General features: G+C 48.2%; 1 protein-coding gene across 5 annotated transcripts in view; it reads left to right on the plus strand.

The window, feature by feature from the left end:
• The window catches only part of MAST4 (microtubule associated serine/threonine kinase family member 4), a 568,007-nt gene extending 554,998 nt beyond the window's left edge, over window positions 1–13,009 (plus strand). For all 5 annotated transcript variants that reach the window (XM_065873943.1, XM_065873944.1, XM_065873945.1 and 2 more), the window contains 3 exons: window positions 6,206–6,342; window positions 8,591–8,772; window positions 9,120–13,009. In XM_065873943.1, coding sequence (XP_065730015.1) covers window positions 6,206–6,342; window positions 8,591–8,772; window positions 9,120–13,009 — 4,209 coding nt within the window. The remainder of the gene's footprint in view (window positions 1–6,205; window positions 6,343–8,590; window positions 8,773–9,119) is intronic.

The raw sequence follows: 13,009 nt of genomic DNA on the forward strand, positions 1-13,009 counted from the left end.
TCTGAAGGTTGAGTCTGAGAGTTGGGTTTCCTTTTGAAAGGTAGACCTGTGAATATATAACATACACTATAAATGATAGAAATAGGTGGTAATGGAAGAAGGGATTCTAGCGATTATTGGGCCTTTTCCCTTTCATACGTACAAATGAATTTGAACGTAGATCAGTTTCTACTTGGAATGTAAGCTGATTCAAGCCAATGGAGTACAAAGATCACAAAAAGCCTGAGTATGATAGAGAGAGACAGTCTATACCGATCCTCTCCTTTCTTTTGGGTTATTTGCTCTGCCACCTGCTGACTACAGAATATAAAGTTATGGCTCCAAATATGGATCTGTTTAAAACAAAGATAAATTTGAGTTTGATTTTAAGTTTTTTCAAGGAAAGAAGACTATCTGTGATGAAAAATACAGTCTTTAATTGTAGGATTATTTTATAAGTCAACAGATGTTTACGGATGACCTCTGGCTTTTGTAAGCACTGGGAGGGCTGGGCTATAACGGGCTATGGGAGAGGTGTGAGCCGTGACCTCAGAGAACCTGCAGCCTGTTGAGAGGCACAACATAAACACATATGTGTCATTTAAACAAGGTGCCTTCAGCCTGTTTCCAGAGCACTCGCCCTGAGGCAGGTACCACGGTAGATGTTGGCAACCTAGGAATTCAGGTATGGTCCTTGCCCTCGAGGACTATGGGAGATATAGAAGAGGTGTGCAAGCAGATAACGTTCAGCTTGATTAGCCAGGGCCACAGCAGGGGGAGGAATCCCGTACTTATGGGAGAGAAGATTCTGTGAATGAGGAGAGTCATCACAGAGAAGTGGCACTGAACTGGAACTTGAAAGAAAATTAGGATTTGGAAGGTAGTGCAGGTAGGTGGGTGTACAAAGCCTTTGGAAAGTAAGTACAGTTAAATGACTTTTCTTCTTCCTTCTCTCATCCCCCAGCCAACACAAGTATATTCTTCAAATGATTCAGTGTCTGGCCTAGGTTCCAGTTAGAGGAATAGCATGCATATTCAGAGGTCCATTGTGAAATGGCCGACTGTAGGAAAGTTATTGCTGTTGATCAGTTCACAGCATTAATGAAACTTTGGTCTTGGCCTCAGTCCCCATTGGACTTGAGGCCGGGCTTTGCTATCCTCCATACCTACAGGTGGTTCCCCTAACTCTAGTCAACTTTCTCACAAATGCATCCTATACTATTGGGCTCCCGATGGCTTCGTCACTGGCGGACCATCAGGGCGGTAGCTGTATTTTGGTATTCTCAGATGCTTTTTACACGATGTTTTATACTTGCAAACTACTTCACAAAATCTCATGGCATCCTTAGAAAAAGGTGGAAGAGCCATTACATAGGGCTGTATGTATATTTAGAGATACACGTGCAATACTTATTTATCTTTCGGACTGTGAACCTAATAAGCGTGTTTCATGGCTGCAGCTTTGGTCACACTTACCCTCACAACTTCAAAATGAGCCTGCTATGGAAGCACTAACTTACATGCACAAGGAAATAGAAAGTCACTGTCGTCCGGTTCAGTTCCCCACAGCTCTGTGAATCCCTGTAAATGTGCCCCTTCAGCGTCGCCTTAAACCTCTCCTGCCACAAGGAGTTAATCACCTCCATCCAGCTTGCAAGTAGCTTGTTAAAAAAGAACTTTGTCAAAGCACCGAAATCTCTCTCCAGCCACTGCAGTGAGGGGTGGAGGCCACATGGACCCAGTCATATCCCCTGCTCACATAATTACCTGCCCAGTGTAGCCTCCGTAATCCAGAAAACTCTCTATTCAACCAGGTTGCTTTCTTAGGACAGCGTTAGTTTAAATCTCCAATCGTAAGAGAAGCCCTAAAATATCACCAGCCCCTGCCTCAAAATTTCCTTTCCCTGAACTCTGGAGAACCTCTGGAAACTAAAATGGGGACCATCAAATAGCATCGTTATTACCATCCTCACATATTGGCTGGGCCCCCAAAATGTGCAGAAGTGTGCGAGATACCGAAGAGTCACACAACAAATGACACATGTGAATAATAGGTAATCGAGAGCCTTTACATGAATAAACTCAGGTAATCCTCATACCTTGTGCATAGGTGCTATAAATATAAATGTCCCCATTTTACAGATAAAGAAATTAGAGCAGGGAGAAGTTAACAAAGCAGCCAAGGTTATCTGCTAGGAAAGAGCAGAAGAGGATTTGCATCTCGGCAATGCAGCTCCAGAGCCCGTGCTTTCAACCAGCATGCCACTGTGCTCTGTACATGAAGTCTTCTGATTGCCAGTAACTTGAGTTAATACAGTCCAACGTTCACAGGGGAAACAGTGGCAATACTAGGCTATAATCAGAGTGTCAGACAAAAGGAACAAACTGTAAATATTGCCCAGGTTCTAAAGGAGAGAGGGCTTTCCACCAGGGTGGGCAGGGGTGAAGAGTTAGGGATTTTCTGTGCAGGGCTGTGAAGGATGGGTGGACATTTAGTGTATGGGAAGAGGGTGTAGGACGGTCTAGGCAAAATAAAGAAGATGCTTAAAAACACGAGGACAGGAAGCTCAGAGAGCTTGAGGTGCATGAGTAAACCAGTGTGGCTGGAGCCTGAGTTCATAGCATCTGGGATGAAGTGTGCAGGATGGCTGGGGCTGGATCATGGAGGGTTGAGTCAGGGCAAGGACACACGTATGCAGGAAGAGTGCTGTTCGCCATGTGCGTCTTGCAGAGAAAGAAATGTAAAAACAGTCTAGCTCAGTGAAGTACCCAAGGCCAAGTGATAAACTAATGTGGAGTCAGACTGAGAGAAGAGACTGAATAGCCTGACTTCTGCTTTTGTGTTCAGTTCAGCCAGCTTAAAATAATTTCCCTCCCACCGTGCACTCATCGCAACAGTAGTTTAAAGTAAAACTTAACTAATAGAACATTTAACAATCTTCTGGGCCCATTTCGTTGTTATTTTTTAAAACAGTCCTGCAGAATTTCCCTAATAAGAGACTGCTTCTTCTTCAAAAGAATTTGTTGAGGTCAGTAGACCCAGTAAAACACAGCGTGCCGAGTTCTGACAGCACTTGCTATAGCCGATGGATCCACCAGATGGCAGTCTCCACAATTCTCACCTATTGTCCATAAAATTATAATATTTTTCAGTCATTTACTTACCATTTTTGTAATCATTAACGTTTCCAACCAAATGTTTGCACTCTGCATTTTTTTTGTGTCTGTATTTCCCCTTAGGGAAGTTATCTCTTTGTGTATTTCCATAAGTCAAGTGAACTGTCATCTGGGAACAGCCATATGTAGAAACAAAAAAAAAGAAAACTGGGTTTGGTTTTATAGTGGAAAGGGACTTTTGTACAGAACTTAATGACGTGCTCTGATTCAGCAAACCCTGGTCATAACTTTTCTGGTGAGGAATGTTCAGCATTTATATTTTTTTCATATAATGTTGACGATATTTTTTAAATTTCTTCTTGACAGTCTGATACATTGATCATTCCTTATATGGATCCAGTGCCTCGTTCCCTCACCACCACTCTTTAAGTACAAGCTGTGCACTCTGCTGGGAGGAAGAGATGGAAGGGATCAGGGCATGCCCTGCCCATGAGGAGTGGGCAGTGTGGGGTGAGGGGCGGGAGAGCCAGCTTTGGGCTCTCCCACTGGGCTCTGTGACCTTGGGAAAAAAGAATCTCAGTGTCTCTGAATCTGTTTTCCTTACCTCTAGTCGAAGAATAATAATCCCTTCCTACCTCAAAGGGTTAAAAAAAAAAAAAAAAAAACCCTCATGACTTGGTTGTGAAAATAAAGTAAGAGAATATATGTGAAAAATGCTTTAATATTCACAATGTGCTTTTAAAATGCTGAGTGGCATTGTGAGCCTCTTACAGGTAAAGATATAAAAGTCAGTGCTGAATTGTGTTAGAAGGGGTGGAAGTGGATTCAAGCTTAGATGGCTCATGGGCTCTAGCAGCCCCGGTGATCATTGTGGCTCTGTGTCCACTCTGTGTATGATGTAGAAAAGGACGGAAGGAACTTCAATGAAAGATGAACTCCCATCCTGTTTGTTGCCCCTCTCCTTCCCCTAAGACATGCAGGAAAAACTAAAACTTTAGCCTGGCCTCGCTCAGTTAGCCTGGCTTCACTCAATTTGTAAAGAGAAAATCCCATACCAAACAACCTTCAATGGTAGGCCTTTCATACTTCAAAGCTGAATTTTCAGTTTAAAGAATAAATTGAATGTCAGTCTCTACTATCAGGTTAAGGTTTATTTTTAAAGTTTTGGCATTTGCATATAAAACATGTACTTTATTCTTTCAGGATGAAGAAAAATTGTTTCTCTTGTTCAAGTTCAAATCTCATTTCCCTAAAATATTTTTTTACAATTATGACATTAAGTATGGGATTATATGTTCTTAAATATGTAAAGAACTCTAAAATCAATAATACTAAGACTTTCTGATACAAAATCGGATGTAAGACATGAACAAATCGTTCTCTAAGGAAGTAGAAATCATCGAAAATAAATGAGTCAAAGTCCAGCTTTGTTAATAGCCAAAGAACAAAGATTAAAACTTGATATAACTTTTTCCTGTAAAATCAGTAATCTGTTTAATGTTAGTATTCAGTTCTGACAAGCCCGTTCTATGGCTGCTGCTCGTGCACTGCTGGCAAGAGCATGAGGTGACATAACCCTTCTGGAAATTAGTGTATCACCAGGCACCGAGAGTCGCTGAAAAGTCCACCTAGACCCTTTGCTGCGTGTATTGGGTCTAATTATGTAATCTAAGGGAAATGTCAGAGGCTCAGACAGCGATTTAGAGATAAAGGTATTTATTCCAACCCTTACAAGAATTGCGAGATAGAAAACAATAGCTGTAGGGAAATAGTTAAATTGTGATTCACCCATCTCATGGAATATTTTTAAATAGCCAGTAAAAATCATGTTCTTAAGGAATATTCAATGACGAAGGGCAAGTTTTTCAAAGTTAGGAAATGTGAAGTGAACAAAAAACATAAAACTAAATATGACATTAATTTAATTAAGATTTAAATTATTTATAAAGTATGTCTATATATATATACATACTTTCTACATGCCTGATAAGAGACCAGCAGGAAATATACAGAAATGTTACCAACGTTAGCTGGGTGGTAAGCTCCTCAGTGATTTTTTATACATATATATATATGCTTTACTCTTTTCTTCTAATGGCACGTATTACTTCCCAAGTTGGGAGGGAAGGTGGATGTTGATATTAAAACAATCTCTGTTTTTCCAGTCCCCAGCCCCCATCATACTCAACTCCCCATCTCTTAATACCACTTAGAGCTGAGTTGCTAGGCATCTTCCAGGCATAGGCCTCTTAAAAGGCCCTTCTCCGTATGCTTCTTGTCTTCTTAAGGTAATCGGGGCCATCTGTGACTCTGAAAGGACATGTTTCTCTCCTGGTTATTAAGAAATTCAAGAAGAGGTCATTGATATGGGAGTGAAGGGGGTGGGTCCTGCCCACTTGCTCAGGGCACACCTCAGCTTGCCCTCTAACTCTGCTCTCAAATCCATCCCCAGGGCCTGCCCAGCCAGCCCCTGTCCCAGGTTCAAGTGGTAGGACACAGAAACCCACCAGGAATCACCTCACCATGCCTGACCTGGCAAAACAGAGGCTGTTTCATACCTGCTGGCATGAACTTCCCAGCTCTGCCTGCTGACAGGTTTTCTGGTGGTAGAAAAGGAACCTTTAAAAATAATTTAAAATAAAAGTCTCATTCAGTTTTGCTGCTTTATGATTTTTTTTTATGATTTCTAGAGAGCCCCTGGGCATCTTTATACTTAATACATATGGATGAGGATAACTGTGATTTATAGAGTCCTTTCCATGTGTCACCCTCAGTGCTAAAGGCTTTACAGACTCTATCTCCTTGATCTTCAGACGAGCCCTATGAGATAAGTGTGACTCTCCTGTTAGATGGAAAGCAAGTGCTCAGGTCACAGGCTCAGATTTGAACTCAGCTCTGTGGAGTTCCAGATCCCACCCTCTTAAGGAAACCTCACATTTTTTTTCCACCGAGTTTGTCAGGACTTCACTGCTTGAAGGGTCATTGACACATGGAAGCCTTTTGTATGTCCGTCCTTATGGATCTTTTCTTTGTCTTTGGCTCTCCTATCTCTGTTCTGGTCTTGTTTCATCACAGCGTTTCGCTTTAATACCACATCATATTTTTATAGAGTGGAAATAAGGTGTCGATCACGACCACCCCATTTGAGAACACATCAATCAAGACGGGGCCAGCCAGGAGAAACAGCTATAAGAGCCGGATGGTAAGGCGGAGCAAGAAATCCAAGAAGAAGGAAAGTCTGGAAAGGTGAGTTAGAGCCGTCCTCTTCATGGGTTTGGTGCATTCCCACACTGAGCGACATTTACTCCTTGCTTAATGTAAATGCTTGCATATGAGAAGGATCCATTTCTCTGTGAGAAATGTTGCCCCGTGGTTCACATGTATTTATACATTAGCATTTATATTCTTTCGTAACAGCATTCTTTTTCATAGTGAAAAGACATATGTAGTTACAGTGTAGAAGAATTTATATTGCTTCTTCTCATGTGTGAGAACCATGAAAAGCCCTTTGCCTTTTCTTAAGCCTCTAGACTTCATTTCAGTTGAGTTAGATTTGAGGAACTGAAACTTCAGGCAGTTTTTAGCATTATATCTGTATTTAATAACGTCCTTTACATTATCTAAAAACAAACAGTTGCTTTTTTTTTTTTTTTTTTTTTTTTTTGCGGCACACAGGCCTCTCACTGCTGTGGCCTCTCCCGTTGCGGAGCACAGGCTCCAGACACGCAGGCTCAGCGGCGATGGCTCACGGGCCCAGCTGCTCCGCGGCATGTGGGATCTTCCCGGACTGGGGCACGAACCCGCGTCCCCCGCATCGGCAGGTGGACTCTCAACCACTGCGCCACCAGGGGAGCCCCAGTTGCTATTTTTTAATGCCAGATGTTTGAAGATAACTAGATCTTTAAAGCATCCAAATAAGCCTAGAAATAAAAAGGCTTTGTTTTACTGACTGAAAGCCTAACCTGGCTACACGTTTGCACTGTGAGAGGCACCGTGAGTACCATTTTGTGCCCCGTGCAGGCACTGGCAAGGTGTGTGTATGTGTGTGTTTCTGGTGAGGATATTTCTTGCCAGGCAGTTGTCTAGATGTGCTCACTGCACCATGCCACAGCAGCCCTACTTTGCCCACTTGGATATGGTGTGTTGGATCACATTATGAGGATTTTTGATGATAGAAAAGAAAAATAAGCAAATGAGAAAGGAATGATTATTGATTCCAGGAAAGACAGAGTTATACAAGGAAGGAAAATAGAATTATGGCCAAGCTGTGAACAGTATTTATCATGTAAAATAAAGAAAACACCAGCCTTTTTTTTCTAACCAAAAATTTTGGTTTAGCGCTACTAAGAGGAATAGAAACAGGGAAGTGTTTTCGGTTAGAAGGTGGAAGCAGTTGTATAAGAGCGTAATTCTCATTTTTTGTGGTAGGAAATCAACAGATAATTTCTAAAATGGAAAAACAGCATAAGTACATTTCATAGCAATATGCAGACAAATAGGAAAAGAAACAGCTAAAAGACTAGAAAGTGGTTTCTCTGGGGATTGGGAAAAAGGCAGAGCACGGAGTTGCTATTTTTCATTACCAACTATTTGATTTTTTTAACCCAAGTACGTGTATTACTGTGATTAAAATTACACACACACGCGCACACACACGCACACACACACACACATTTTGAGATCCTCCTTTTTTTTTAATGTGAGCTTTATATTTTAATGGTGGTTCAGGTCATACAGAACACACTTGGTTCAAGGGGTAGCAGAGTGTAAACTACCTGGGGATGCAGGAACTCTGTACAGGCACCTGCACTTCGAAGCCACCTGAAGCTGTGCTTTTAGCTTTCAGATGTGCTCGTGGGACACTAACTACACATTTGCTTGTGCTGCAGCCTGGTGTCTCCTGCCCTGCTGATGTGATAAGCTTCATTTCACCTTGCTCGGTTTTTCTGTGTAAATGTACAGCGTGCACAGTCATTAGGAATATTCAAGAGCTCACAATGGAATAAGCACAGCAAACAGCCCCTCAGAGATAAAACCTCTACCCAGTGTATCACCATCAAAGAATTCTATATCCAAGATGATGGTTTTTCTTCCAGGGATTTACTCTGTATTATCTCTTAATTAATTAAATTGTGTCAGTGTGTTTGAGGCTATGTACTCAGAAGCTTTCAGGCAAAAAACCGTGTCCTCAGAAACCTGACATATAAATAAATGAATGTATATTTATTATATATTTTTCCTATTTTCACAGCTCTTCTTAAAGTGCTTGAAATTAAGAGAAGAGAGCTTCCATTGTGTATTATCAAAACCTCTTCCTTTCTAAGTCATAAAAAAGTTTTGAATATAAAAGTGGGATCCTTCTCTTTAAAAGGATCTGCCATCATCCTATCACCGTCTCTGGCACAGGGGCGTGCACTGAATGCACTGGTGCTATGGGTAGGAGGAGTGGTTTTGAATGTAGAATCTGATCAGTTTTCTTCTGTTTTCACTCTAGGAGAAGATCCCTTTTCAAAAAACTAGCCAAGCAGCCTTCTCCTTTACTCCACACCAGCCGAAGTTTCTCCTGCTTGAACAGATCCCTGTCATCAGGGGAGAGCCTCCCGGGGTCCCCCACTCACAGCTTGTCTCCCCGATCCCCTACTCCCAGCTACCGCTCCACTCCCGACTTCCCATCCGGTGAGTGAGTCTCCTTGCCTCTCAAGAGTTGAGGGGTCACCATCTGAGATCCTGGAAGAGAGGCTTATTCCTGCTTAAGGAAAGAAGGTTGAGGTTGTAATTGACAGAGAACAGGATTTATAGGAAGGTCAGAAGATACAGCTGTTCGGTCCATTAAAAAAGACAGGAAGTACTGGGTTAACCCTTGGTGTGGGGAGGTTTATCTGAAAACCATTTATTCACTAGACTTAGATGCTAAGACAATTTGCTGACCTTTACCTGACCTTATCTAAAACAGCTAGGTCTGGAAGCATGGAAAGCAAAGGGAAAGTGGCCGTTGCTCACAGCATCCTGTTTTCCACCCACAGGTACTAACTCCTCCCAGAGCAGCTCCCCAAGCTCTAGTGCCCCCAACTCCCCAGCAGGGTCAGGACACATCCGGCCCAGCACTCTCCACGGCCTGGCCCCCAAACTCAGCGGGCAGCGATACCGGTCAGGAAGACGTAAGTCAGCGGGCAGCATCCCGCTCTCCCCGCTGGCCCGGACACCCTCTCCAACTCCACAGCCCACCTCCCCTCAGCGGTCACCGTCCCCTCTGTTGGGACATTCACTTGGCAACTCCAAGATCTCTCAAGCCTTTCCCAGCAAAATGCACTCCCCCCCGACCATCGTCAGACACATCGTGAGGCCCAAGAGCGCAGAGCCCCCGCGGTCCCCGCTGCTCAAGCGCGTGCAGTCGGAGGAGAAGCTCTCTCCCTCCTACGGCAGTGACAAGAAGCACCTGTGCTCCCGCAAGCACAGCCTGGAGGTCACCCAGGAGGAGGTGCCGCCGCGGGAGCAGTCCCAGCGGGAGGTGACCTTGCAGAGCCTGGAGGAGAACGTGTGCGACGCGCCTGCCCTCAGCCGGGCCAGGCCTGTGGAGCAAGGCTGCCTGAAACGCCCCGTGTCCCGGAAGCTGGGCCGACAGGAGTCTGTGGACGAGCTGGACCGAGAGAAGTTGAAGGCCAAGGTGGTGGTGAAGAAACCCGACGGGCTCCCAGAGAAACAGGAATCCCGCCAGAAACCCCATGCACTTGGCAATGATGTGGAAAACCTCTCTGCTTTTAGGCTAGAAGACAGAGAGAAGAAAATCTATCCAAAGGCTTCGGAAAGGTCAAATCATTTTGAAAACAAAGCAGCCGCGCAGGAGGCCCAGGCCCCGGGCAGCCTGCTGAAAGATGCTCTCCACAAACAGGCCAGTGTGCGGGCCAGCGAGGCTGTCACCTCGGGGGGGGCAGCAGCTCCCGGGGACCACAGCCAGGGCACCAGTGACCTCAAACGAGCCTCGGCTCACAGCACCCTCCAAGACGGTCTCTGTCACGCCACCCACAGGCCCACCTCTGGGAAGGGTGAGTACACGGAGAAGGCCCCGCAGGCCAAGGAGGGTCCCCGGTGTGAGAAGTTAGACAGCAAGCTGGCCAACATCGATTACCTCAGAAAGAAGATGTCCCTTGAAGACAAAGATGATGGCCCCTGCCCTGTGCTCAAGCCCAAGATGACATCTGGTGTCCAGGAGGGCCTGCCGGGGAGCGCGAGCCGACCGGCCGGGGGGCAGCAGGAGGCCCAGCCGGCCTCCGAGAGCCGCACGCCATTCATCAGCGGCCACGTGGCTCCGCTCAGCACCGTCTCCTTTGTCCCTCTCAAGGCCCTTTCTGGCCGGGTGGACAGCGGAGCGGAGAAGCCGGGCTTAGCTGCTCCAGAGTCGCCTGTCCGGAAAAGCCCCTCCGAGTATAAGCTGGAAGGGCGGTCTGTGTCATGCCTGAAGCCCATTGAGGGCACTTTGGATATTGCCCTTCTGTCTGGACCGCAGGCCTCCAAGACGGAGCTGCCTTCACCAGAGCCTGCCCAGAGCCCCAGCCCAGGCAGTGACGTAGGGCCCCCTGTGCCACAGGCTCCCGCCGGCAGCGTGGGGAGGAAGGGTGAAACTGCGGGTCAGAGGGAGTCCTCCCCTGCCAGCTTCAAGGTGAACAAATCCTACCTGCTCGAGCCTCGGTTCCCACCACCCAGCCGGGGTCTGCAGGGCTCACCGGCATCACCCCTGCCTGACCCAGAGCTGAAGCTGGACAGGAAGGTTTCCCATGCAGCCAGGACCCCGGTGACCATCGTGGAGAGCCATCCCCAGCGGGGAGAGGGCAGCCCCAGCCAACACCAAGACCACAGGCCCGATGTTAAGCTCCTTCCCCTCCTGGGGCAGAACCTCCAAGGTGCTGACCCGTCTAGATTGCGCAGCCCGCTCCCACCCGAAGGTGCCCCCTTGAGGGAGAAGCCTAGCGGGAGGGAGTCGTCCGAAAGGGGCCCTTCCACAGCCAGAAGTGAGCGGTTGACTTTGAGGGCCGACATCCGCAGAGACCCCTCCAAGGAGCCGTATCCACGAGAAGCTGCTAAATCCAGTGACAACTCCAAACCCCTCCCCGCTGTGGGGAGGACCCGCCCAGATGTCTCCACCCAGACCCAGGCCTTGGAGAAAGCATGCGGGCCTTGTGGGAAAACAAACCCCAAAGACGGCCGAGATGAGGTGAGGCCACTGGCCAGAGAAGACCCCTCTTTGCACTCGGCAGTGACTCCTTGTGAGAGGGAGCTGGGCAAGGGAAGGATTGGCCCGGAATCTAAGCTGGCATCCGCTTCTGCCAGGTGGTCTCTGGAGCCACCCGGGACAGAGAGTGAGAAGAGTGAAAAGCTCCCCGGTTTCGGATCTGTGCAGAAAGATGGTCCCAAGGAACGGGAAAGGAAAGAACAGCCCCTGCAGAAGCATCACCTCAGCAGTAGCTCTCAGCCCCTACCTACCACCAAAGAGCTCCCTCGCCTGGCCGCTCAGCAGCATTACACTCAACAAAGCTACCCTGCTGGCTCTCTGCCTGGGAGCAAGCCCTGCGCTACACACTCAATCCTGGGCCTCCATGACCCTCCCAAGCCCACTGCCGTGCTCTGTGAAAGCAGCAGCCACAAGCCCAGGTCTGGCCCCGACACAGACCCTCCAAAGTCTAAGCACCCAGACCGGCCCCTCTTCTCCCAGAAGCTGAGCATTGAGGCTGCAGTGGGCAAAGAGCCTGGTGCTCAGACCCCTGGCAAAGAGAGGAAGGGCAGCAGTAAGGGTGTGTCAGAGGAATTCCCTGCCCTCCCAGGTCCCCAGAACACAGCCCGCGATGTGATTGGCCAGGGAGCAAGTGGGCCCTCAGTCCCCCTACACATGGGATGGGGTCCTCTAGACACCAAGCTGAGACCCACCAGCAGTGGGCATCCCCCAGAGGCACTGGAGAAGCCCGCACATCCACCATGGCAAGGACCCCTAGGGGCCAGTGAGTCGGTGGACCAGAAACTTCCCACTGTAGGGGAAAGGCAAAACCCATCTCCAAAGGCCCCCGAACCATCCACTGTGAAAGATTATCCCCCTCTGTGCAAACAGACCGACAGGAGCCTGAGTCCGCCGGCTGCCAGCGCTGACGCCGGGAAGTCTGAAGGCAAGAAATGCACCGAAGCACTTTACTCCCCTGTGGACAGCGGGAAGCCGGGGGCCAGCCTTTCCCGTGTGCAAGGTGAGGCTGGGCCCAAGGGCAGGGAGAGGCCGGCAGCAGCCGCCGGGAAGGGCTGGCCGGAGGCCAAGGGGAAAGGGCCCGGTTCCCAGAAGCCACTGACGGAGGCGGGCAAGCCCAGTGGCATGAAACGGTCGCCCTCGGCCACGGCGCAGAGCTCTTTCCGCTGCACTGCCCTCCCCGAGAAGTCTCTGAGCTACTCCTCTGGCTTTCCCGAGGCTAGATCAGTAGTTCCAGAGACTTCTACAACCTGCAGCGACACCTTCTCTGCCAAGGCCGGCAGGGCCACAGCTGAGCCCCCAGCCTCCAGCAGCAGGGACCATCGAAAGCCCCTGCCTGGGGGGGATGGCAGAACCCAAATGACAAAGAGCGACTCCTTGCCATCCTTCCGCAGCTCAGCCATCACTCTGGAATCCTATCACCCCAACCCAGGCGTGGGGGAGGGCGCCAGCCACCGGGACAGGGTCCTCTCAGGAGCAGCCACCGCGGGAGAAACCAAAGGGAAAGAGCTGGCCCCCGCCCAGCCAGCTCAGACTAGGAAGCAGAATGTGGGCAGAGAGGTGACCAAGCCGTTCCCCGCTCCAAGTGTGGAGCGCCCCATCGCCCTTCCTTCTGAGAAGGACTCCGGGGTGCGACAGAGGCGGGGGAAAGAGAGTTTGCGCGACAGCCCGCACAAAAAGGCCTTGTGA

This window comes from Phocoena phocoena, chromosome 3, assembly GCF_963924675.1.
Source record: "Phocoena phocoena chromosome 3, mPhoPho1.1, whole genome shotgun sequence".
Taxonomy (NCBI): Eukaryota; Metazoa; Chordata; class Mammalia; order Artiodactyla; family Phocoenidae; genus Phocoena; species Phocoena phocoena.